Source organism: Misgurnus anguillicaudatus, chromosome 12 (assembly GCF_027580225.2).
Source record: "Misgurnus anguillicaudatus chromosome 12, ASM2758022v2, whole genome shotgun sequence".
Classification (NCBI taxonomy): Eukaryota; Metazoa; Chordata; class Actinopteri; order Cypriniformes; family Cobitidae; genus Misgurnus; species Misgurnus anguillicaudatus.
Window position 1 is genome coordinate 37918968 of NC_073348.2, and position 26033 is coordinate 37945000.

At 35.9% G+C, this 26033-nt stretch overlaps 3 protein-coding genes and 1 long non-coding RNA gene across 10 annotated transcripts in view; 3 read left to right on the top strand and 1 right to left on the bottom strand.

Moving 5' to 3' along the window:
* Positions 1-290: 290 nt before the first annotated feature.
* Positions 291-5764, top strand: tpst2 (tyrosylprotein sulfotransferase 2). The gene is made up of 6 exons (XM_055207657.2): positions 291-622; positions 923-1423; positions 4093-4410; positions 4502-4700; positions 4779-4829; positions 5142-5764. The coding sequence occupies exons 2-6, from the start codon at positions 927-929 to the stop codon at positions 5172-5174; spliced, it is 1098 nt and encodes a 365-aa protein (XP_055063632.2). The 5' UTR covers positions 291-622; positions 923-926; the 3' UTR covers positions 5175-5764.
* On the bottom strand, positions 4454-6585 carry LOC129446516 (uncharacterized). 2 transcript variants are annotated; one of them, XR_008645199.2, is made up of 3 exons: positions 6514-6585; positions 5146-5249; positions 4454-4674 (listed from the first exon to the last, which is right to left on the bottom strand). It is a non-coding gene; the product is annotated as an uncharacterized lncRNA (long non-coding RNA). The 2 variants fall into 2 exon arrangements; XR_012372654.1 differs by lacking the exon at positions 6514-6585 and adding an exon at positions 6028-6167.
* Positions 6085-9425, top strand: ubc (ubiquitin C). Its single transcript, XM_055207656.2, has 2 exons — positions 6085-6222; positions 7266-9425. Exon 2 carries the CDS (start codon positions 7273-7275, stop codon positions 9328-9330), a length of 2058 nt encoding a protein of 685 aa, XP_055063631.2. The 5' UTR covers positions 6085-6222; positions 7266-7272; the 3' UTR covers positions 9331-9425.
* Positions 9426-12545: 3120 nt separating this feature from the next.
* Positions 12546-26033, top strand: part of scarb1 (scavenger receptor class B, member 1) — a 21219-nt gene continuing 7731 nt past the window's right edge. For all 6 annotated transcript variants that reach the window (XM_055207648.2, XM_055207649.2, XM_055207652.2 and 3 more), the window contains exons 1-8: positions 12546-12959; positions 13895-14055; positions 15731-15872; positions 15952-16155; positions 16251-16346; positions 18828-18943; positions 21577-21743; positions 21868-21986. In XM_055207648.2, the coding sequence (XP_055063623.2) occupies positions 12840-12959; positions 13895-14055; positions 15731-15872; positions 15952-16155; positions 16251-16346; positions 18828-18943; positions 21577-21743; positions 21868-21986 (1125 nt within the window). In that variant the 5' untranslated portion in view covers positions 12546-12839. The remainder of the gene's footprint in view (positions 12960-13894; positions 14056-15730; positions 15873-15951; positions 16156-16250; positions 16347-18827; positions 18944-21576; positions 21744-21867; positions 21987-26033) is intronic.

A 26033-nucleotide genomic window follows, 5' to 3' on the forward strand; every position in this document is an offset into this window, starting at 1 on the left:
TATGTCTCCAGTATCTCAGATGTTTATCATATCAAAAAGCCTTCAGTAGTCTCTAAAGTCATATATTTCAATAGGACATTTTTCATAACAAGACTAACTGGTTAGAGGTACACTATGTGATATGTAATGTTAACATATCCGTTTCTAATAAATCTGACAACTTAAAGAGCCATAACCTTCCGTTTTCTGAGCTACAAATGAGCAACATCCTACATCTAATGCAACACATTTGCACTAACAGCCTCCCACTTGCGGTTCACTCGCACAAAAGTTGTGTTTTCAAAGTGAAAGCATTTTTTTTATTCTCAGTCCACCCATTTCCTTTTATTGTTTGATTTTCGTTTGTAGATGACATTCTTTCACATTACTATCAGAAATGATTTTGTGTTTGCCAAGAATCATTTAGCCGTGTACTTTGACTTCACAGCGTTATGTCAGAGATATGCAGGAAATTCGATGTTGAGACCTTTGCATGTTTTGCAAATGAGAACGTGTTGTGGTTGTTTCAGGGAAGATCTTAACGTTCACTTCCTGTTCCTGAACTCTTCTTTCTGAACTGACTGACTAATAACTTTGGAGTTCATGCATGCACCATGCAGTTTTCATTGGCTCTTGTATGAAGGTACATATTTTTTGTGTTTTTTTAATGATGTAATTTTAATACTTGTGTGTCTATTCGTGTTTAGTTTCTCTTGTTTATCAGTGTTTAATCAAACCTGTTTTTCAAGTCCATGACCAAAAGAATTTCAGTATGCTGTGTGACTTTTAAACAATGCTGTATGAGTCAAGTAATGAGTAATGAATCACAACAGAGTCTGTGCTTCCTGTAACCTGCCAACACAACAGATTAATCAAGTTTGATCACTAGTGTGTTTATACTTAATCATTGAAATTTACAGGCATTTTCTTTGCAATGTCTTAGAGTGATGCGACTGTCAGTCAAACGAGGGGCTTCACTCCTGTTTACCGTGTTTGGAGTTTTCGTACTAACTAGAACCCTCTACACTGTGCTAATATGCCACGAGCCAGCTTCCAGAAGACGTCTGGTGTCTGTCCTGGTTAAAAACTTTAACCAAACAGAATACCGTTACAACCAGAACACTCCTATTGTGTTTGTGGGTGGGTTTCCTCGGTCTGGGACCACCCTTATGCGTGCCATGCTGGATGCCCACCCTGACATCCGCTGCGGGGAGGAGACCCGGGTGATACCCAGACTGCTGTCTTTGCGGCAGAGCTGGGGACGATTGAGTGATGAGCGCCGGGCACTGGATGAAGAAGGGATCAGCCAGAAGATGCTGGACGACGCCACCATGGCTTTCATACTGGAGATCATTGCGCGTCACGGAGAACCTGCACCGTTACTGTGCAATAAAGACCCCTTTACACTGAAGAGTGCTGTTTATCTGTCACACCTTTTTCCCAAGTAAGAGACCTCATCAGTTTTATGTTGAATAGTCTAAAAGTCAAATAATTTATGGTATTTCCAAATTTTAATTCACTCACTACAAAATGTTGGGTTATTTTCAACCCAGCGTTGAATTAAAAAAGGCCAGTCCATTGGGTTGTAATTTTATCTATGCTGGGTTGTTTTAATCCATTGTTGGGTCAAATAAAAACATATAGGTTAGGAACCCAACGGCTGGGCTTGTCCCTTTTTGACCCAATGATGGGTTGAAAATAACCCAACATTTTTTTAAATAGTTTTTATACCGTAGTAACTTTCTAAAGCTTCTGCTTACATGCTTGAAATTAGTTTTGCTGACTTATATAAACTAGCGACACAATACTTTTTTTCACAAAACTACACTTTGAAATGTATAAATTGGACTGGGTAGTGAAAAATCAAAAGTGTGCAGAGATTTAATCCAGAAAAAAGGTGGGTACTTTAATGGGGTGGTTCTCAAACTAGGGCGGTGGACCCACCTTGCAGGGCATGAGATTGTGCCAGGGGGACCCAGTTTAATGTCATTTTAGAATACATTAATTAATCATACATTTTGTGCAATTAAACATCAAAATATGGCTCAAAATAATGCTATTAACCAACAGAATTGCATTGTATAATATGATATGTTTTGTTTAATTCAGATTTTAAGTTTGAGATTGTTTCATGTCATGGATTTTCTTTGGAGGGGGGCTGCGTAGATCAGTTTAAGAACCACTACTTTAATGAAACTATGAAATAACTTAAATACTTTACTATTACTGCACAATATGTTCAAACAAATGTTCTGACTGACACTGTATACATAGTAAAATCAATTCAAATGTTTCCACTATTAGAAAAAATGTTTTTATAAGCAACTACCAGAAATGCATCACTGCGAAAAATGACTTTCACACTTACACTGCAAAAAAATGATTTTCTTACTTAGTATTTTTGTCTTGTTTTCAGTAAAAATATCTTAAAATTCTCAAGTTAAGATGTATTTTCTTGATGTGCAAAATGAACTAGGCAAATAAGTCTAGTTTTTAGACAAAAATATAAAATTTAAGCAAATTTGTGCTTAAATAAGCAACAAAAACATCTGCCAATGAAATAAGAAACTTTTTTAATTAAGCGTTTAGGAAAAAAGTTAACTTATTTCAAGAAAAACATTTCTTACCCCATTTGCAGATTTTTTTGGTTGTTTTATGCACAGAATCACTTAAATTTGATATTTTTGGTCCAAAAACGAAACTTATTTTCTTGGGTCGTTTTGCTCATCGGGAAGGAGCATCTTACTTTGAGAACTTGTCGATATTTTTGCTGAAAACAGGACAAAAAGACTAAGATTTTTTTCTTGAAAATCATTTTTTGCAGTGTGCCAATGGAGTACAAAAAAAATCTTTAAATAAGATTTCTTTTTTCTTAAACACTTAATTCAAACTACATTTTCTCACCCCATTGGCAGATATTTTAGCTTGTTTCAAGCTCAAATTCACTTAAATTGTATATTTTTTGTCTAAAAACTAGACTTATTTTCTTGGGTCGTTTTGCCTATCAAGAAAATGTATCTTGATTTAGGAATTTTTAGATATGTTTACTGGAAAAAAGACAAAAATACTATGTAAGAAACTCATCTTTTGCAGTGTAAATCTTACTGCTGAAACATTACTCTCAGAAAAAATACAAACAAAAAGCTGTCACTGGGGCAGCACCCTTTCAAATAAAGTATACCGTTATACCAAAAAAGTCAAAATTAGCAATTTAAAGGAAACCATTGGTACCAACTGTATACATATCTCTACCTAAATAGTACATTAGGATCTTTTTTAAAGGCCCACTGAAGTGCCATGGACTGTGCAACGTTATTTGATGTTGAACGTAACTATCAAGAAGACCCTCCCCCTTTTTTTAAATAACCAATAGTGTTTCATTTTTTGCACAGTCCAGCAAAGACATACTGTAACAAAGCCTAGGGGGTGGGACGCTTCAGCATCTCAAGAGCATTTGATTGGGCAGGAAATTTGTTATAAATGTCATAAAAAGTCTAGATTTTTTTAGCGCATGTGCCAACTGTAGGTTTTGAATGCTTATATCTTCTGTATGAGAATTTTGTTTGGTGTTTTGGACCATACCAGTTTACATTTAACATATTTATACTAAAAGGAAAAAAGTTTCATTTTAATTTCATGGGGACTTTAAGGGTAGTGATAGGCCGGTATAATGCCTTGGCCGGTATATTGGCCGATATTTTGATTATTTATTTATTTATTTTAAATTATCATCCGATACATAACTTTCTGTTTCTTATATTTGTTGTTCATAATGAAAAGACACTTAGATATAAAGCCAAAGTCTGACAGACAGTAAAATGACCAATCAAATGACCATTTGCTTTCCCAATATCGGTATTGAGGAACCATTGAGGTCAACCTAGTACCGTCCCACTGATAGCTTTTGTAAGATTTTTATCTAAGAGCGTGGCATTTTTACTATATATATTGAATAAATGTCTCTTATTTGCTCACTTTTCTTTATACCTTGACATCACAAATCACGTTTGTCATGATTTGCTTGATTCGACTGTCTTTAATCGAAATATCTAAAACAAAGGAAGCATCACTTTAACTACATTTTTTTTTACGTTAATTTCTATCATTTTTCAGCTCTAAATTTGTACTGATGCTGAGAGACGGTCGTGCATCGGTGCATTCTGTGATCTCCAGGCGAGTCACTATCGGTGGCTTTAACCTGTCCAGCTACAGGGACTGTTTGTCGAAATGGAACAGCGCAGTAGAAGCAATGTACTCCCAGTGCGTAGCTGTCGGCAGGAATCGGTGCATGACGGTACGGTACGAAGATCTGGTGCTGCAGCCACGCGCTACCATGCGGAACGTTCTGCGATTCCTGAATACGCGGTGGTATGAAGGGGTGCTTCACCACGAGGAGGCCATTGGGAAACCAGGAGGGGTGTCACTGTCTAAGTTGGGCTAAATTATATTTATTATATTCTTTAATATAAAACCGAATGTTTTGGGTATAGTATTTATTCTCACTATTCTGCTTTGTTTCAAGAACCGAACGTTCTACGGATCAGGTGATTAAACCCGTTAACCTGGAGGCTCTCACGCGCTGGGTGGGCCATATCCCAGGAGATGTCCAGGAAGACATGGAGAACATCGCACCAATCCTCCGCAGGCTGGGTTACAATCCCAATGCCAATCCTCCAGATTACGGTCAACCAGAACCTGAAGTGATCAACAACACACAGAGGGTATAGATGAACACATGTGATGAGTATGACGTGATGTCATCTCAGTTGTCATTTATTTATGTTCTTTATCTTTCACAGGTTTTGAGAGGAGACTTTAAAACTCCTGCAAGCTTGAAAAGATGGGCACAAGTAAATGCATGGTTTTTATCTCTGAAACCAAACTATATGGACATTTAAGCCATGCTTAAAAAGGTCTGAATTCATGGCATGAAATAATTCAGTATTTGGCTTTGTTGCAGCCAATGGTTGGGTCAAATATGAATAACCCAGCAAAGGTTTACTAAATTATATTATGGCCAGACCTAAGTGCCCAAATATTTGGGATGGTCCGACTCCGTACAGACATGTGTATTGCTTTTTTGTCTTTTTAAGAGTTACCATGTCTTTAAACCATGTTGAGAACAAATCAATTCAATGTTTTATTTCTCTTTTGTTTGACAGATACCTCAAAGACTCCAAGGTGACAGACACTGAATAGATTGCAATATTTGTCCTCCTTGGCTTTGAATAACCTCACCGGGCAGAGCAGGACAACTCTGAAACGGACATCTGTAAAGGATAACAGTATTATGCATTAGATGTGGTGCAACATAAGGGTCATGATGATTAAATGTATAGCTTAAATGCACTATAAGTTGCTTTGGATAAAAGCATCTGCCAAATGCATGTGTAAATCTAAATAGGAGCCAAAATTTTACAATGCAATGAACTGCAGTCACATGAAATGTCAATGTTTTGTGAAAGACATGTACGTGGTGAAACCTATTGTGTCATATAACATTTTGAATGACTGTAAAAGTAAATCTGCATTTTGCAGGTTAATCATTCTTGGATATATTTATAATCCTACTATTTTCTGCTGTACTCATGTTAGATGATGTTTATTTTTTCTGTAAAGGACTTTTTTCATTTACTGACACTGGACTTCCTGAACACCGCAGTGTTGTTTGAGGAAATGTGAAAACAAACTGTGACGTTGAGCTTGGTGACGCGCTGTTGCTATGTGAGCTCGTGCATTTGCCTGACCTACTTATTAAATTCAGTCATTTATTTCAGTGCCAAAACGTTTCTGAACCCTCAAAAGTGTATTATTTCAATCAATGATGAATTAATAAAAGACATTTAAATATTGTTTTTGTGTCATTAAATATTTGAAGTAAAAGCATTACAACACTGTCGACTCTGTGCAGTACAGAACATCAAATCACTCCGCCACTGCCCCAACCCCCACACAACACCGGAAAAAACGGTATAAATGTATTTTCACGGAAATGTATATTAAGTGTGTTGGTTTGTTAATTAGCAAAACACATTTGTTTTTGCTTACCGTTAAAGAAAAGCGTACAAAACGCGGATGGGTTCGATCGCAGCTGTTTAAATAGTGCACAGGGTGTAGCGGCGGAAGGATACAGCGCGTTCAATATAAATAGCAGCGCCTTTTGTTTTGAGCTGTTAGATTCGCCGCTGACAAGAGAAGAGAAGCTTTGTAACGTTGTGCTCATCCAGAAAGGAACATTTGTTTGTAAGTATGAAGTAAAATGTCCAAAATGACGCTAAATGTGTTGTTGTTTAAAAGCGAAAGCCTTTTTCCACAAAGTCAACTGCTTTGTTGGAAGATTATACAAGTTTAGTTACATTGTTTTCGCGCTACCGTGTTAGCTTCGTTGGCTAACCGGCCTGATGGGTTTTAGTAACTAACGTTAAATTAGCAGTGTTTAGTTTCGTATTTTTTTCGTAAGTCGTGTTAATATGTCGATGGTATTTTTCAGTTTCGATGTTACGTTACGTCAAGTAATCTGGCGGAAGATATTACCGCGAAACAGGACGGAAATGCTGCCGTATTCCGTTAATATCTTTATTTAACGTTTGTCAAACGTCGACAGTTAAAATTATTTTTCGAATTATAGAACATACGAGCCATTTTAATAATGTTCCCTTATATTAGGACTGTTCACTCTCTTTTTATGTGTGTGTTAATACGTCGCCATTTTGTTTAGTATCGCCCATTTTTGTTACACCCTGAGTCATGGTTGAGTCAGCAGGAATGGTTTACTCACCTGTCACGTGAGTGTAGGAAAAATAAGTGTCTTTGTAGTAAAGAACGTTCAAGAACTTCAAAAGGCTTGTGATCATTTTAACTGTTCATTGTATTAAATCAAAATTTTTACCATGACTATATAAAACATCAAATAAAATGAGGATAAGAGTTTGAATTTAATTATTGATTTCAATCTTTGACTTACTCCCAATATTAAACATATCCAGATTATATTTTACAAATAGTTTTTTACATTATGTAGGACAATTTTATGGTCTTGTATAGCTCAGTGATAGAGCATTGCTAAAGGTCATGGGTTCAAACCCAAGGAACGCGCACGCATACTGATAAAATGTATACCTTGTAATGCACTTTGGATAAAAGCCTCTGCCAAATGCATGAATTTTATATAAATGTTTAATGTAGAAAACGGTAAATTACAAAATACTTGAGCTGTTTTTCACGGGTATTTGGGTACTTTTGTTGAATTTAACATTAACGTTTCACAAACATTTCTTGTTTTCCAGTGTAAAGATGCAGATCTTTGTAAAGACCCTGACTGGCAAGACCATCACCCTTGAGGTTGAGCCAAGTGACACCATTGAAAATGTCAAGGCTAAGATTCAAGATAAGGAGGGCATCCCACCTGACCAGCAGAGGTTGATCTTTGCCGGCAAGCAGCTGGAAGATGGACGCACACTGTCTGACTACAACATCCAGAAGGAGTCCACCCTCCACTTGGTGCTCCGCCTCAGAGGTGGTATGCAGATCTTTGTCAAGACCCTGACTGGCAAGACCATCACTCTTGAGGTTGAGCCCAGTGACACCATTGAGAACGTCAAGGCTAAGATCCAAGATAAGGAGGGCATCCCACCTGACCAGCAGAGGTTGATCTTTGCCGGCAAGCAGCTGGAGGATGGACGCACATTGTCTGACTACAACATCCAGAAAGAATCAACTCTCCATCTTGTCCTGCGTCTGAGAGGTGGTATGCAGATCTTCGTCAAGACCCTGACTGGCAAGACCATCACTCTTGAGGTTGAGCCCAGTGACACCATTGAGAACGTCAAAGCTAAGATTCAGGACAAAGAAGGTATTCCCCCAGACCAGCAGCGTCTGATCTTTGCCGGAAAGCAGCTGGAAGATGGACGCACCCTGTCCGACTACAACATCCAGAAGGAGTCAACCCTCCATCTTGTCCTGCGTCTGAGAGGTGGTATGCAGATCTTCGTCAAGACCCTGACTGGCAAGACCATCACTCTTGAGGTTGAGCCCAGTGACACCATTGAGAACGTCAAAGCTAAGATCCAAGATAAGGAGGGCATCCCACCTGACCAGCAGAGGTTGATCTTTGCCGGCAAGCAGCTGGAAGATGGACGCACCCTGTCCGACTACAACATCCAAAAAGAGTCAACCCTCCATCTTGTCCTGCGTCTGAGAGGTGGTATGCAGATCTTCGTCAAGACCCTGACCGGCAAGACCATCACCCTTGAGGTTGAGCCAAGTGACACCATTGAGAACGTCAAAGCTAAGATTCAGGACAAAGAAGGTATTCCCCCAGACCAGCAGCGTCTGATCTTTGCCGGCAAGCAGCTGGAAGATGGTCGTACTTTGTCCGACTACAACATCCAAAAAGAGTCAACCCTCCATCTTGTCCTGCGTCTGCGAGGTGGTATGCAGATCTTCGTCAAGACCCTGACTGGCAAGACCATCACTCTTGAGGTTGAGCCCAGTGACACCATTGAGAACGTCAAGGCTAAGATCCAAGATAAGGAGGGCATTCCCCCAGACCAGCAGAGGTTGATCTTTGCTGGCAAGCAGCTGGAAGATGGACGCACCCTGTCCGACTACAACATCCAAAAAGAGTCAACCCTCCATCTTGTCCTGCGTCTGAGAGGTGGTATGCAGATCTTCGTCAAGACCCTGACTGGCAAGACCATCACTCTTGAGGTTGAGCCCAGTGACACCATTGAGAACGTCAAGGCTAAGATCCAGGACAAAGAAGGTATTCCCCCAGACCAGCAGCGTCTGATCTTTGCCGGCAAGCAGCTGGAAGATGGACGCACACTGTCTGACTACAACATCCAGAAGGAGTCCACCCTCCACTTGGTGCTCCGCCTCAGAGGTGGTATGCAGATCTTTGTCAAGACCCTGACTGGCAAGACCATCACTTTGGAAGTGGAGCCCAGTGACACCATTGAGAACGTCAAAGCTAAGATCCAAGATAAGGAGGGCATCCCACCTGACCAGCAGCGTCTGATCTTTGCCGGCAAGCAGCTGGAAGATGGTCGTACTCTGTCCGACTACAACATCCAAAAAGAGTCAACCCTCCATCTTGTCCTGCGTCTGAGAGGTGGTATGCAGATCTTCGTCAAGACCCTGACCGGCAAGACCATCACTCTTGAGGTTGAGCCCAGTGACACCATTGAGAACGTCAAGGCTAAGATCCAAGATAAGGAGGGCATCCCACCTGACCAGCAGCGTCTGATCTTTGCCGGCAAGCAGCTGGAAGATGGACGCACTCTGTCTGACTACAACATCCAGAAGGAGTCCACCCTTCATCTTGTCCTGCGTCTTCGTGGCGGCAACTAATCTGCACTTAATGTTTAAATCTTAAAATTGGTCAAGACCAAATTTTCCTGTATTCCCTGTTCTTATTGAGCATTCAATAAAGTTCTAGCATTCCACATTTGCTGTCTGTATTGTCTCTAAAAATTTAAGAAATTGGTCATATTTTAAATTATAGATTATTTGTAGAATAGTGTTATTCATAATAACTGTGAAAATGTGAGGGAGTTTTGAAATGTGTGGTTCGACTTCAAAAATACAAAAATTAACAAACTAGCATGCAACATGTGGTTGGGTAGCCCACATATAACTCTTGAAGTGGTCTTTTCTTTAGCGTGTTGTTTTACATCTATAACAAAGTGGTTTCTGTTCAGTCTTGCTGTTGTACAGTCTTTATATGGGACTCATTGAAGTTATAAGATCAGCCACTAGATGTCGACATTGATCAGGGAAAATGCATCTTACCATGAATAGTATACTCTTCTAAATCAAGGGTTTCCAACCCTGTTCCTGGAGGGCACCTGTCCTGCAGATTTTAATTCCAACCCCAATCAAACACTTAAAGTAGGGCTACCTAAAAAGAAGCAGGTTTGTTGGATTACGGTTGAAACTAAAATATGAAGCCTTCCAGGAACCAATTTTTGGGTTCTGGCCTCGCAAATACAGGTTACGTTCCTTTTGCCTTTTTGTGAAGTGTTGGTTTAACCTATTTTTGAATTTGTCAAACAAAACTGCTTGCTTGTAGTTCTAAACTAAAACTTGGCTATTTAAGATTATCTAAAGCTAATAATGATACAAATACTGTGAATGACAAATCAGATGAAATAACTATAAATTCTTTTAACTTGGTTTGTCATCCTCAATCAGTGTTACTTTTGGATTGATCTATCAGACTGTGAGATACTTTATACCCAAAATGATTAGTGCTGCAATAACTGTGGCGCTTTAAGTATTGAGCAACTTAAAGTATATACAAATCAACCTTTGTGTTAGCAGTCGAGATAACAATCCCACCACCACTACTGTGCCTAGCGTATTCAAATAGTCAAATATTTAATCTTATTTCCATTTACTTGTTTGCATTTGTTCTGTTTGTTTAAGATAAATATAAGCCTTTAGGAGCACTTTAGAGCACAACAAATCTTTACTAAGGAAATCCAGTTTTAGCTCTGCCACAGCTATAAAGACATCATACAAACAAAAGTATTCAGAGACCATGAAAATCATCTGCTTTATATACGCTATCTCACATGATCATATTAATGTCACACAAGGGCTACAGGAAAACTGGGGCTTGTATCAGTAATATAATGAATGAATTTTGAAATATTAAAAGGAAAACACTACTAAATAATTAAATTAAACTCAACATAATTAATGAGCAATATGTAAATGTTGGCTTCTAAATGAGAAATATGGCACAATGGTGATTAATAAAGAATGCAGCAATCCTGCATGGATGGTCTGTGTATTCATTTATTAATTTATCTTGCTTGGAATAATATTAAATATACCTACTGTAGTGATGCTCATTACAGCACAATGAATGTATTTAAAAAAATTAATGGTGTCATTTAACTTAAATTAAATTAATGTTTTGCATACCAGACATCATAAAAGCTCAACTGCACAACAACTCCAATACCAGACAGTGGTTTCGGTGCTGTGCAGTGTCATGAAACCAGCAAATATCTTTAATAATGTGTGGTTGATTGTGTTTGTCATGCCCTTTAGGATACCAATGTGAGCATATTTCTTATTTTGCTTTGCTGAATTGGTCTTGGTTTTAAAATTGCAATCACATGAACAGCCTGATCTTTTGATGTCAAATTTTCCATTCACCCTGTTTGACATTTTATACTTTAATGGCTCTCTAGGCTGTATTATCTCATACTGGAATGACTCTAATGATACAGTTCAGGAATGTATTAAAATAGCTGTATATTGTATATTTTTAAGCAGTCTGCAGGTGAATAAAGAGAATAAAGGGTGGGTTAAACCACATGACAGCCCAGTGGTTCTCAAACTTTTTCTGCGTGTGGTATACGGTGCATTCCTTCGCCCCCCCCCAAAGAAAATTTATGACAAAAACAGTTAATTAAACAAAACATATTAAATTATACAAAGTAGTGATGTTGGTTAGTAGCCTTATTTTTTTTGTTTAATTACACAAAATTTATGATAAATTAATGTATTTTATAAAGTCATACAGCTGGGGCTCCCCTGGCACTGTCTCGCGTCCCCCCTGGGGGCCCCGGACCCCAGTTTGAGAACCACTGACATAGCCTATACTGTATGTTTTGGCCCCTCCCATTTATAAGAAAATTAAATGCCTAGTCAGCAATTGTGTTATTTTATTTATCAGGGTATTATTTAAATTAAGTTTGTAGATCTCTCAATGCATCACAGGAGAAATTAGATGATAGGCTACTTGATGTTTCATTAAAAAGTTTTGAACAAATGTTGATTCCCCTACCCCCAAAAGCTTTTAAAATCATATCCAGGTCATCATATTACTTTAATATAAAATAATTATGATCTTTATCTTTCGGCTGTCATGCACTAAATAATTTGATCTATTTCGTAATATACCTGCTAAATTGGTTTCTATTTCTATTGGTTTTATTGGGAATTTAATTGGTTCTAATGGAATATGGCCCAAAACACACTACAGTGTATTGGTCTTTGTTGGTCTCTAATGGTATGTATTGGTTCTATGTACTGGTTCTAATGGAATAAGGCCCAAAACACACTACAGTGTTTAATGGTAAAAGCTAATGGTTCCTATTGGTATTTTAATGGGAACCATTAGAATTTTCTGTAATGGTCTTATTGTTGTTGTTTTTTCAGCAGGGATAGCATGCATTCAATTTTACTATAAATTTGCATATCAAATACAGCACTAGCCTACTGCAAGCTGTGCATGAAGTCCATTTAGGCTACATGTTCACATAGGGTGTGTACTATACTATAGGTTTTGGTTTAGTATTTTAGTCTTTGAAACAAATTTGACTGAAATTAGTTATTTTACATAAACACATTGGACTCCAAAAGTATTTAGAAACAGCTCTCTGTTTTGATAATAGGGTGATTTTTAATGAATTTTAATTCTTCATATTAACATATAGACATGTCTGACAACCAAGAAGTGTCTATATATTTCCACTCTTCATTCAGATTTTCCTTTCACTGCTCTTTATCGTCCACCATACGTAACTACATTATCCAGAATTCCCTGGTTTATGGGCGGAGCCATGAGCACTGTGGAGCCACGAGCACCGTAAACATGGCAATCCAAGAGCAAAACGCTTATAAAACTCGCTCGGACTTTAACTTTCCACACAGTTATACTGTAGTCAGTCATAAAGTTAAGAGAGCATTAATAACGCGATGACCAGAGTTTTATGGCTTCATTTATTAAGCTGAAAGTTTGTTCTCCTGTTGTGGAGTCTGTAGCGCTTTGACTTCAGTGGATTATAGAAAAATATTTATTGTTTGCATTTATTTGTAAAAGCGATTAGTTTGAAGTAAGGATGTGTCTATCTAAATCTACAACAGCGATTGTGCTTTTAGTTCTGGGAGGTTCGGCTGTGTTGTTCGGGACTGTCCTTGTGTTTGTCGGACCCATTATCATAGATGACCAAATAGTAAAGGTAAGACAGCTGTTACAAATGCTCCAATTAACGAATTGTTTAATGATTTTATTTGATCTGATTATCAGAGTTTGTGCGTTTTAAGCCCTTAATTTAAACAACATTTGCTTAGTCAGCCATAACATATTGTATCACATTCCACGTACATGAAACTGCAACAAAGTAACGGGTTTTAATGTTACATTGTTTAAATGTTACATTGTTTGGATGTTGCATTGTTTGGATGTTGCACTGTTTAAATGTTACACTGTTTAAATGTTACACTGTTTGAATGTTACACTGTTTGAATGTTACACTGTTTGAATGTTACACTGTTTGAATGTTACACTGTTTGAATGTTACACTGTTTGAATGTTACACTGTTTGAATGTTACACTGTTTGAATGTTACACTGTTTAAATCAGTGTAACATTAAAACAGTGTAACATTAAAACAGTGTAACATTAAAACAATGTTACACTGTTTTACTGTTACACTGTTTTACTGTTACACTGTTTTACTGTTACACTGTTTTACTGTTACACTGATTTACTGTTACACTGATTTACTGTTACACTGATTTGTTGCATTGTTTAAATAAACCTGTCGAACACAGCACAATTCACCACGTTACTCAATTGCTATTGAAAAATAACAAGTTTTGTTTGTTTTACGTGTCAACATATAAAATGTTTCTTCAATATATATATGTCGATAAAAGTATCTGCTAAATGAATAAATGTAAATTTGTCACTTGCATCTGATTGTACTATTCCACAAAATTGGTATGTAATGAATAAATCACACACTTTTATTATTTTCTTTCAATTAATATGATTGCATATGTACATTATGTAACATGTATAATATAAAATAATAAGATTTGAATGAATTAAGTATAGCATGAAGTCATACTGTTACTGTTAACCATATTTACGTACTTTATATATCTGCAGAATGTCCAGATTAATCCAAAGAATGATCTCACCTACACTATGTGGAAAGATATCCCAGTTCCCTTCTTTATGTCGGTGTATTTTTTCAATGTTCTCAATCCTGATGAGATCCTAAAGGGAGAGAAGCCTATGCTTCAACAGAGGGGTCCGTACGTCTACCGGTATGAATTTGGATTTTTTCCCCAAGATTATTTGAGGCGCTATTTTCTGTAAATCAGTACAAATATGAAGATTTTGGTTCCAAAACGCAATAAATCCGTTTTGACTAATTTGGGTAAAATGTGTTTTTTATACCAAGAAAGCGAGAAGATGAAAACCACTATTTTCTGTTACCGACTTTCAAATAGCATCTTTAGGTTATAAAAACATAAAAAATTAGAATTAGATTTTCGAAGATTTATTATTCAAACAGATTCTTTTTTCCGCAAAATGCAATTAAAAAGGTTTTTTAATGCTATAAATCTATTAAATAAATGTGCATTCATCTTTGTTATATTCATTTAGTTGACTAGTGGTATACATTGATTAAAAAAATTAACATTAATGCCATTAATCAATCTTACTTTGTCATATTAAGAGCACTGTCATTGCTGATCCCCTCGGGTAAGTGTGTTAACATGAATAAAGCTTGATGCTGATGTGTGAGAACAAGAAATAGCTGGCATTTTTCCTTCGCCAGTGCCTCTCACGTTAATTATTATAATTTGATGGCTTACGTTTCTTCCCTGCCAAAGCAAACCACCACAGGTTTATCAATGCCATCAAAATTACTATTTTGTTTTTTTAGATGAGGAAAACTAGGATTTTGTGTGTATTTAAAGCACCACCATTATTGTTTAAAACACGTGGAATGGTGCGCTGTGATTGGTTGAGCAGATTTATTGCATTCTGCAGAGAAGGAGGACTGGTATTTGTCGCGGTTTGGGAAAAAGGGAGAAAAGATGACAGAATAACACGGCGGATATCAAATTTGGTAGTGCTGCCTCATGATTTTGGCGGTAACAAAATTTTTAATAGCGTTTATCACATTTTGGAACCAAACTCTTCACATTTTATTTTCTTTAAAGCAGAAATAAATATTATGAAGTGTACTTTAAATAACTTGACCTGACTGGCATATAACGTGTCTGTTGATGTTCAAACGTGTAGGCAAACACTCCAAAGCCTTGAAGTTCATGGTACAGTAAATGCTTCATGGGTTTATCTGTCAGTTGTCCAGGCAAGACCACCGAAAAGTCTAAACTTTCCTTTCTTGTGTTATTAGGAATTTTGTTTGTCTGCACTAGATGGTTTGCCTCTAATCTCATAACTGAATATATGCTGTCCACCATCTTAAATATCTCTGTGCCATTGTTTGTCGCTAGATGCACACCAGTAATGTTTTTTTTTTTTGTACGGTTTGTTTGTAAAAACTACCTAAATGTCCTAATATAACTAAGGCCTAGTTCTGAATTCATCTCAAACCTGTCCGGGAACCGCCCCTAAATGTTTTGTATAAAAACCAACATTACTTAGCACACTTAATTTACTTTAATTTATGTTTGTTTGTTTTTTTTTTTAGATAAAAATGCGTTTTTAACATGCATTGCTTGCATCTTATAGTGTGGTTACTTTTTTGGGAAATAGACACATGGAGTAAGTTTCAAAATCCATCATGTGGTTGCAAACGTGTGCCATATAGCATGACATCTTGTGCTGCTTTCTCCTCAAAAGTTGTTCCTCAAAAAGCAGCAAAATATGGACAATATTAGTGTTTGTAGGCTACTAAGGTTACAAGTCAGCTCAGCTGACTAAAAACATCCTTTATTTGAATTTCATTAATCTTATCTGTTCCAGTGAGCAACGCTGGAAAGACAACATCACATTTCACAATAACAACACGGTGACTTATCTTGAATATCGACGGTATTTCTTTGAGGAAAGCATGTCTGTGGGGAATGAGTCTGATGTGGTCACCATCCCCAACATGCTTGTGCTGGTAATTTTTTGATGATGAGATTTATTTTTTCATGCAATGCAATTCAAAGTAAAAAAAAGTGTTTAATTCTTCCTTTCAGGGCGCGTCGATAATGATGGAGAATATGCCGTATCCTGTTCGGGTGTTGCTCAGCACCACATTTAAAACCTTTAAAGAGGGACCATTCCTGACTAAACCGGTGGGAGAACTCATGTGGGGCTACGACAGCAAGTTGGTGGATTTCTTGAACAAATTTCTGCCCGGCATGCTGCCGACCAGCGGGAAGTTCGGCTTGTTTGCGGAGGTATTATTTCGAAACATTTAGTTATCATCTTATGTGATCAATCAAGTGATTTATTAAGCAACTTTTACATTTAAGTGATTTCTTTCTAAATACAGTTTAACAACTCCAACACTGGGCAGTTCACCGTCTTCACTGGCCGTGGTGACATCAGGAATGTTCATAAAGTCGATTCTTGGAACGGTCTGAAAATGGTAAGCTGAGCAATGAAAAAATAAAATAAAACACTAGCTGCATACCAAGACCTCATAACCTGACTTCCTAGCATGCTTTTTAATGCTAAACACACAATTTGTGGGTAAATGACATGACATGCATATTTTTTGTGTTCGAGGGCATTTAATTACTATAAAAATAACTATTCTATAAAACCTATTGAGTTAAATACATTTTATGTTAAAAATGGTCTTAAATGGTTTAAAATAAGATTTTGGCATTATTAAATGTTCAAAAGCCTTCCTATAAACACATTTCACAAATATCAGTAGTTGTTGAGATGTTAGGATAATTGAAAAACCTTTGTCCAACAGTGTGTACACTGCAAAAAATGATTTCCAAGAAAAAAAATCTTAGTATTTTTGTCTTGTTTTCAGGAAAAATATCTAAACATTCTTAAATTAAGATGCTTTTTCTTGATAAGCGAAACAACCCAGGAAAATATGTCTAGTTTTTAGACCAAAAATATGAAATGTAAATTTTGTGCATAAAACAAGCAAAAAAATCTGCCAATGGGGTAAGCAGATTTTTCTAGAATTTTTTATTTTTCTTTAATTTTTTTTTGAATTTAGTGTTTAAGACAAATGTTCAAGATTTTTTTTGCTAACCCCATTGGCATTTTTTTGCTTGTTTTATGCACAAAATCACCTAAATTTGATATTTTTGGCCTAAAAACTAGATTTATTTTCTCGGGTCGGTTTGCTCATCAAGAAAAAGCATCTTAATTTAAGAATTTTTAGAATTGTTTTACTGAAAACAAGACAAAAATACTAAGATTTTTTTTCTTGAAAATCATTTTTTTGCAGTTTAGATTTCTCTCAAATACTGAAGAAATAGTCAAATGTCTTTAATGCACTTTCTATGTCAGGTGGTACAACCAACGTAAAACTAGAAAAAATTATATTTTATCAAACACATTTTAATTGCATGTATAAAGTATATTTATGAATTTGATATCACTGTCAAAAGCTTATATCAGCATCCAAGTAGAAGTCTGTTAAATGTAAATTCAGAGTTCAGGTGGTGCAACCAAAAAGTCAAAGGGTGCAACTGCTATAAATGCCCTAAAGAAATAATAATAATAAAAAAACATTAAGCGAAATAAGTAGTGCTGGGCAAATATTAATCTAGATTAATGGCATACAAAATAAAAGTGAGTTTTTGCATAAAATATGTGTGTTTACTGTGTGTAATTATTATGCATATTTTTACACACACACACACACACACACACACACACACACACACACACACACATACATGTATACATTTCAGATTTTTTTTATTTATATATAATATAGAATATATAAAAATCATCTAAATAAATATATGTATGTAAATGTTTCTTAAATACATACATATATATACAAATAATTACACACACTTATATATTATGCAAAAACTCACTTTTATTTTTTATGCTATTAATTGCAATTAATCTTTGCCCAGCACTATTAATAAGCTAATAATTTACGTTTTAATAAATGCAAGGTATAATTCTTATTACACTTTATTTTATTAAATTATTGTTCTTAGATTTATATCTCTCAAATGTTAGTTTTATATTAAAGTTGTTTTACACGTTCAAACCTTTTTCAGGATTATCATTTTAAATGCCACTATTAAAACAACAAACAATGATCAGTATGACACAGGGAGTGCAATAAAACTTATCTGGCAAAAAGACAAGTTTTGGTTGTACCACATGACATTTTTTTTTGAATGAGAATATAAAAAATGTTTTGAAAAAACTGTCCTGATATGTAAAAAATACTTTTTAAGCATTGATCCTAACTCATGTTTTGTCATGAGTGCGTTTACACGCCGATTATGCTTAATAAACTGATAAGGTGTCATGTAAACACTTAAAACTTTGTTTTTTTATCGACGGTGTTAGCAAAAACCGATCGGTACAGGTAGTTTTTTGCTAATTACTCCGATTTGGCATTGCATGTAAACGTCTTAACCGTCTTTCTCACACTTTTGATCATGTGCACATGTCTCTACGTGTGAAAGTCTGCACTCGATTCAAACAGTTGGCAGAGAAACTGTGAAAATTAATGCTCATGTTACACTTACAGGTTCTGTAGACATGAGAAGAGATTTTCCGTCTGCTTTTTGAAGGACTGTTATGTACTATAGGCGGTTTAGTCACTGCCTGCGGGAAACCTGACACATCTCCAAGTTTTCTGCATAGCTGGTTTATTGATTTGCATTTAAATTCATGAAAACGGGTTTTTGTAATAAGCAAATGTTTGATAGTTATTCATTTATTCTGTGCATGTAAACGCACGCATTGACCCACGTACAGTAAGGGAAGTAAACTTTTCAGGATTGTGCCTGAGGTAACACGACTGTAGTAGAAAGCAAGACAGCTCATTAAAGTGTCGGTTTGTATGTCTTTATTAGATTACGTTCAAACTCAATGCAAATCTAATACTGAAGGACTTTTATTGCAGGTAAATTACTGGAGTACTGAACAGTGTAATATGATCAATGGTACAGCAGGGCAGATGTGGCCTCCATTCATGACCACCGAGTCAACACTGCCTTTCTACAGCCCTGATGCATGCAGGTACAACACATACAGGCTTATACAAATATTTTATTTAATTATTTTTAAACATGCAAAACAATATAGACAAATTTGCATTGGCCAACTTGCTCTCATGCAGAACACTCTTTCACCGTTTTCATTTTAAAAAGCGTGGCCAGTCAGCACCAGCATTTTTTATGATGTCACAAAAGTTTAATGCCTTCCAGAAAATGTTCTTCTTTAAATATATAAACATACAATTTATCAAATGAAAGAACAGACTTTCTGCTTTCAAAATAAACGCCATAAATGTTGTTCTCTTTTTATCACCTCTCAAATATGGGTAGGTTTCTTAAAAAATACCACATTTTACACAAAAGTGGGAAAAAACGTGTTTTTGTGAAGGACTTTTTTAGAGATCTACGAAAGCAGATTTTGCTTGCTTGTTTTCTTGTGATCACGAAACAAAAGTTTTATTCTTGTGATGTGATTAAAGCTTAGTGTACTCAATAGAACATGATGTATTGTTTGTAAACAGCAAAAGCATATTTTACTAAATTAGCATGGATGAACAAAATGGATTTTACTTGGATCAGAGATTCGCTCAAGCTGAAATAGATTTGTCAATATTTACTATTTTACAGTGGTGAATTTAGGGACCGTCTTTAAGTTACTCAATAATATACACATTTCTACTTTTAACAGCATTTAAATGGAATGACTGAAAGTCAACAAACCAACGTGTTTATGTGGTTGTCAGTTATAATGCACACTTTTTAGATTTTTGATATTTAAATAAATAACGTGTACAGTATTACTTTAGCGATGGTCCCTAAATTCACGAACATGAACCAGCCAACTTTATTTATTTATTAAGTGTATCGGCTACACATTAGCTACACGTGGGGTAACAGCGAAGACCCCAACTTATGCATTAGCAGTCCACTTTAAAATACACTAAATATTATGGACAGGAAATTACCTTATGACATTTGGATTATCATGTCAGGATAACGAGAAAACAAAACGAGATCATGAGAAAACAAGCAAGCAAAAATAATAATAATGCATAGCCTCTCTCAACTTCTGTAGAGATCAGATTTAGAGCGATCCTCAAAACATACACAGAGTTTAAACCGTTTGACTTAAAGCAATAGTCTACTCATTTTCAATATTAAAATATGTTATTACCTTAACTAAGAATTGTTGATACATCCCTCCACCATCCGTGCGCGTGCACGCAAGCGCCGGAGCGCGCCGCGACGCTTCGATAGCATTTAGCTTAGCCCCATTCATTCAATGGTACCATTTAGAGATAAAGTTAGAAGTGACCAAACACATCAACGTTTTTCCTATTTAAGACGAGTAGTTATACGAGCAAGTTTGATGGTACAAAATAAAACGTAGCGCTTTTCTAAGCGGATTTAAAAGAGGAACTATATTTTACTGCGTAATAGCACTTTTGGGAGTACTTCGACTCGGCGCAGTAACACCCTCCCTCTCCCATTATGAGAGTGAGAAGGGGAGCGGACTTTTCAGGCGAGTCGAAGTACTCCCAAAAGTGCTATTACGCCATAAAATATAGTTCCTCTTTTAAATCCGCTTAGAAAAGCGCTACGTTTCATTTTGTACCACCAAACTTGCTCGTATAACTACTCGTTTGGTCACTTCTAACTTTATCTCTAAATGGTACGCTCCAGCGCTTACGTGCACGCACACAGATGATAGAGGGATGTATCAACAATTCTTAGTTAAGGTAATAACATATTTTAATATTGAAAATGAGTAGACTATTCCTTTAAGGGGATACTTCTGGGTTTTATAAGTTGGGTGATAGCACCACCTGGTGGATAATAGCAGAAATACGATTGCCGGAAAAACTCGTCATTGGCAGGGAAGCGTTTTCTCTTAATTGACGAGTTATGTCGTCAATGACGGGGAAAGAGTTAAATAATGCTTGAGTTCATACAATGAATGTAATGCTGGGTACACACTAAAAGATTTTTTTACATCTTATAAGATTTTCAAAATGTGACCACAAAAATGAGGATAAAAAATCCTAGATTTAACCGTTTTGCTCCTATAGTGTGTGGTGTGCAATAAAGACAGCACACCACACAGAAACGTCTCGACTGTGAACACAGGAAATCTCACAAAATCTCGCGAGACTTCAGAATAAGCATGGCGGACAATATGCAGAAAGAAATTTCCATGATAGTGTTTCGAATTATTTTTACAGAAAATTCAAGGGAAAAAAAGAAAAGGGTTTGTGTCATGGAGTCAAGTTCATTTTGCATCAACTTCACATTGTGCTGCGCCATGGCTGCTTTCATCATCTCGCTTTCTGATTAGATATTGTTTCGTTTCACATGATAATATCAAGAGCGTCCACCTGTTTGTCCTCTGGGTTCCCCCCACATTTATGATTCGCGATCGGGGCAGCTCCGACGTACTTCCAATCAGGTTCGGACAATCTTAACACATCTCACACCAAGAGAAAATCTGATAAGATAATCTGTAGAACCATCAAGAAAATCTGGACCTAACTAGGATTATCGGAAGGGGAAAAATCAGGGACAAACATCGTTTTAATATCCCAATAAGGTCTTGATGACCGTATGAAATCTCTAAATTTGTCAGGCAGTGTCGTGTCATTTTTTTTCCAAACTCAGGTCCATGGAGTTGGTCTACGAAAGACCAGGTGTGTCACAAGGCATCCCTGTTTACCGTTATGTGGCCCCAAAGACTCTGTTCGCCAACGGTTCAGATTATTCACCCAATGAGGGCTTCTGTCCGTGCAGACAGTCGGGTCTTCTGAGCGTCAGTACCTGCAGACACGGTGAGTATCTCTTAGAGAAAGACTTGCATTTGTTTATGATGTTAAACGGCTGTCTATATTTATTTCAGAGTCAAGCCGATTCATGTGATGATTTATTATATGAATGTCACATTGTTTATTTCAGGTTCTCCCGTGTTTATGTCTCATCCACACTTTTATAATGCTGATCCTGCACTGTTGAGCACTGTCTATGGACTCAGTCCAAATGAAGACGATCACGGGCTTTTCATCGATATTCACCCGGTAAGAAAACCCAAAAAACATCCAGATAGAACTATGATGAATATAAATGTAACAAAATATAAACTTTGGTTTCTCTCTTGTAAAAAAAGTAGGGCTGCAATAACTAATCGATCAAATTTATAATAATTATGTCAGTGGTTCTTAAACTTTTTCAGCATGCGGCCCTCCTTGTGAACACCGCATTCCTTTGCGGCCTCCCCAAAGAAAATGTATGACAAAAAACTGTTCTAAAACTCAACTTTTAATTAAACAAAACATATTAAATAATACAAAGTAGTTTTGTTGGTTAGTAGCCTTATTTTTTTAGGTTTTATAGCACAGAATTCATGATAAATGAATTAATTTTATAAAATGTCATAAAACTGGGGCCCCCCTGGCACCATCTCGCAGCCCCCCTGGGGGTCCCGGCCCCCAGTTTGAGCGGTTGTCATAAAAATAGTTATGAACCACAACTAAGCATCCGTTTTAAAGTAAGAGGGAAATCCAGGTTTTTATTACTGTAACCATGCATGTATATCATTTTCATGTTATATGGATTATTTATTTTGTTAACGAATAATGTTCATTCTCATCAAGGTCTAAAGTTGAAGATTAAAATTATTAATCTGTGGAAAAACAATTCATATATAACATAAAAAAATTTCAGTGACATTTAAAGATGTTTTATTAATTAAAAGATGCAGAAACTTTATTATTTAAAGCTTAAAATATCGAAAAGATTAAATTAGTGAAACTTTTTATCAGTGTGTGGCTTTTGTACATTAAAAAGTACACTTCTACACCTGACTACCCTAATTTATGCCTTATTTAGCTATAAAAAGTGAAAAATAAAATTGAGTAAATATTGAAATTTTTTCTGATTAGTTGATTAATCGAGAAAAAATAATAATTGTCCGATTAATCGATTTCGAAAATAATCATTAGTTGCAGCCCTGAAAAGAAGTTACATATGAGCATGCAAATATCAACTTGACCATAAAGTTTTTACCAAAAGTTTTTAACCGGACTGATATTTCAGATATCAATTTTTGGTGGCTTAAGTTTTCAAACATTTCTTTAAATGATTTTCCATAGTTGGGTAAATGCAGCTTTCAGAATTGTAACATCAATAACATTGTTTTTTCCTCATGAATGCGCACATGAAAATTTAAATAAATAAGCCTATTATTTGTTTTTGAAAGAGTCATTCCTTATCCATTTGTTGAGTATTTTTGGTTTTTAATTCACAAAATTCCTACATGTATGTTGTCTCCCAAAAACTCTCTTTTTTTGTCACATCCATAACACATGTACATACCTGTCAACATTGGGATTTGAAAATAAGGGACATTTCCCGAACCCTAGCAATCCTCCCGTTTTTATTACTGCGCAAGGGAATGGATGGGTACACTGCAAAAAAATGACTTTCTTACTATTAGTATTGTTGTCTTGTTTTCAGTACAAATAATTAACAATTCTTAAAGGAATATTCAATTTTCTTAAAAGAAAAATCCAGATAATTTACTCACCACCATGTCATCCATAATGTTGATGTCTTTCTTTGTTCAGTTGAGAAGAAATTATGTTTTTTGAGGAAAACATTGCAGGATTTTTCTAATTTTAATGGACTTTAATAGAGCCCAACACTTAATACTTAACTCAACACTTAACAGTTTTTTCAACGGAGTTTCAAATGACTATAAACGATCCCAAACGAGGCATAAGGGTCTTATCTAGCGAAACGATTGTCATTTTTGACAAGGAAAATAACAAATATCCACAACTTCTCGTCTAAATCCGGTCGTGATGCGCCAGCGTGACCCCACGCAATACGTCATGACATCAAGAGGTCACAAAAGACGAACGCGAAACTCCGCCCCAGTGTTTACAAGTGTGTTGAAAGAAGACCGTTCCGATGTTGTTGTATGTCAACTGATACTAATTAATGTCTTTGTGTCAGTTTATTGTTTAAAATGGTCCGCAAATGTGCGTTTTATATATGTAACACGTGACCTCCCTACATCACTACGCATTTACGTTAGGTCGCGCTGGACCGGACCGAGACGAAAAGTTGTGGTTTAAAAGAGCATTTTTATTTTTCTTGTCAAAAATGACAATCGTTTGCTAGATAAGACACTTATGCCTCATTTGGGATTGTTTATAGTCCTTTGAAACTCTGTAAAGTGTTAAGTATTAAATGTTGGGCTCTATTAAAGTCCATTAAAATGAGAAAAATCCTGCAATGATTTCCTCAAAAACATAATTTCTTCTTGACTGAACAAAGAAAGACATCAACATTTTGGATGACATGGTGGTGAGTAAATTATCTGGATTTTTCTTTTAAGAAAATTGAATATTCCTTTAAATCAAGTTTTGTTTTCTTGATGAACGAAATTACCTAAGAAAATAAGTCTAGTTTCTAGGAAAAAAAAATCAAATTTAACTGAATTTGTGCTTAAAACAACTGCCAGCGAGGTATGAAAAAAATCTTAAAATGACTTTTTTACTAAGTTAAATTTTTTCAATTCAAGAAAATGTATGTAAAGCTTTCATACCACATTGGCAGATTATTTAGCTTGTGTTAATCACAAATTTACTTGGATTTTATATTTTTTTGTCTAAATACTAGTCTTGTTTTTTTAGGTCATTTGGGCACTTAGTTTGAGTGATATGTTACAGATATACTGCCGCTTGCTTTACCAGAGGTGAATGTAGCAAAAATCATTTATTGCAGAAAGACTAAAAATACGGGAAAAATACGGGAAATTGTTGAAACGGGATGATGGCAGGAATCAAAATACGGGAGAATCTCGGGAAAAACGGGGGGGTTGACGGGTATGCATGTAGATTTCCCTTATCAAAAAATAGAAAAGGTAGAAAATATGAACAGATGGTTTAATATATTTGTAATAAATGCCTTCTCTGAGAAATCATTTTACTTTTTTACTGAAAATGTCACATCCATAACGCTGTATTATTCACTAGTTCATATATTTTGGGCATAAAAAAATTCAAAATAAACTTACGTCATAACACAGTTCAATTTTAAAGGATTTTACATCAGGAAAGAAAACTGAATGTGAAGCGAAATTTATCTTTCAAGGTTATTGATAATCAGTCTCATTGACTTACGAAACTTTAACTTTGATTGGCCATAAAAGTCTGTCTTTATGTCCCTTATCTAAATTAGTTGCATCAAGATCTTGATTTGTTTTTGCTTCTAAAAAAGATTTAGCAGTAGATTTCTCCAAGTGTCAGATCAGTCACCGTGTTCTGTATTACAGGTCAATACGTTCTTCAATTGTGACATCATGACTGTAAAGTGCTGTAGGATGTTGTTTTCTCAAAGTCAATGATTTGATAATAAAGTTGCATTTATCTTTATGACCTTTGATAAGCTAATTGGAAATTGTAGTTATTGCAACTTTTATGGTGCTCTGAAACTTAATGACCGACTATAAACATTGTGAAGTTTGTCATTTTAATTGGTATAATTTGGCAGTATTGTCAAAGTTTTCATTGGTGTAAAATTTTAAGAATGGCAATAAATGACTAAAGCTTTTCTTATTAAATGTGTTTAAATGTGCAATAATTGAATATGTTTATTTTTTCTGGTCACTGCATAAGACTGTAAATTGGAGAGCATTGCGTTAACAGTGCAAAGGTCATGGGCTCGATTTACATACTTATACTGATAAATGTATGCATTGAATGTCACTCCGGATGAAACGTCAGCCACATGCATAAATGTAAATGTATTTTGCATTGTTATCTGTTAGTTAATTTGATCACGTAAAGTCTATAATCAGGGGCCTTTGGCCGCACATACAGTGTGATAAGACGCATTTAACTTTATAGGCTTGTTATAATTGGAGATAAGAATGCAGCTAAATTTATGTTGAGCTCTTGACGGTATAGATAACATTATTAACAAGTATGATATATAGCTAGAGGCAATTTTCTCACCTCTGTGTTCTTGCTGGAGGTAAAATACATCCGAGACAAATTTACAGCATGACATTTAATTCGCTTCAGAATCCGTCGTAGTTGCAGTTTTGGGTCCGTGAC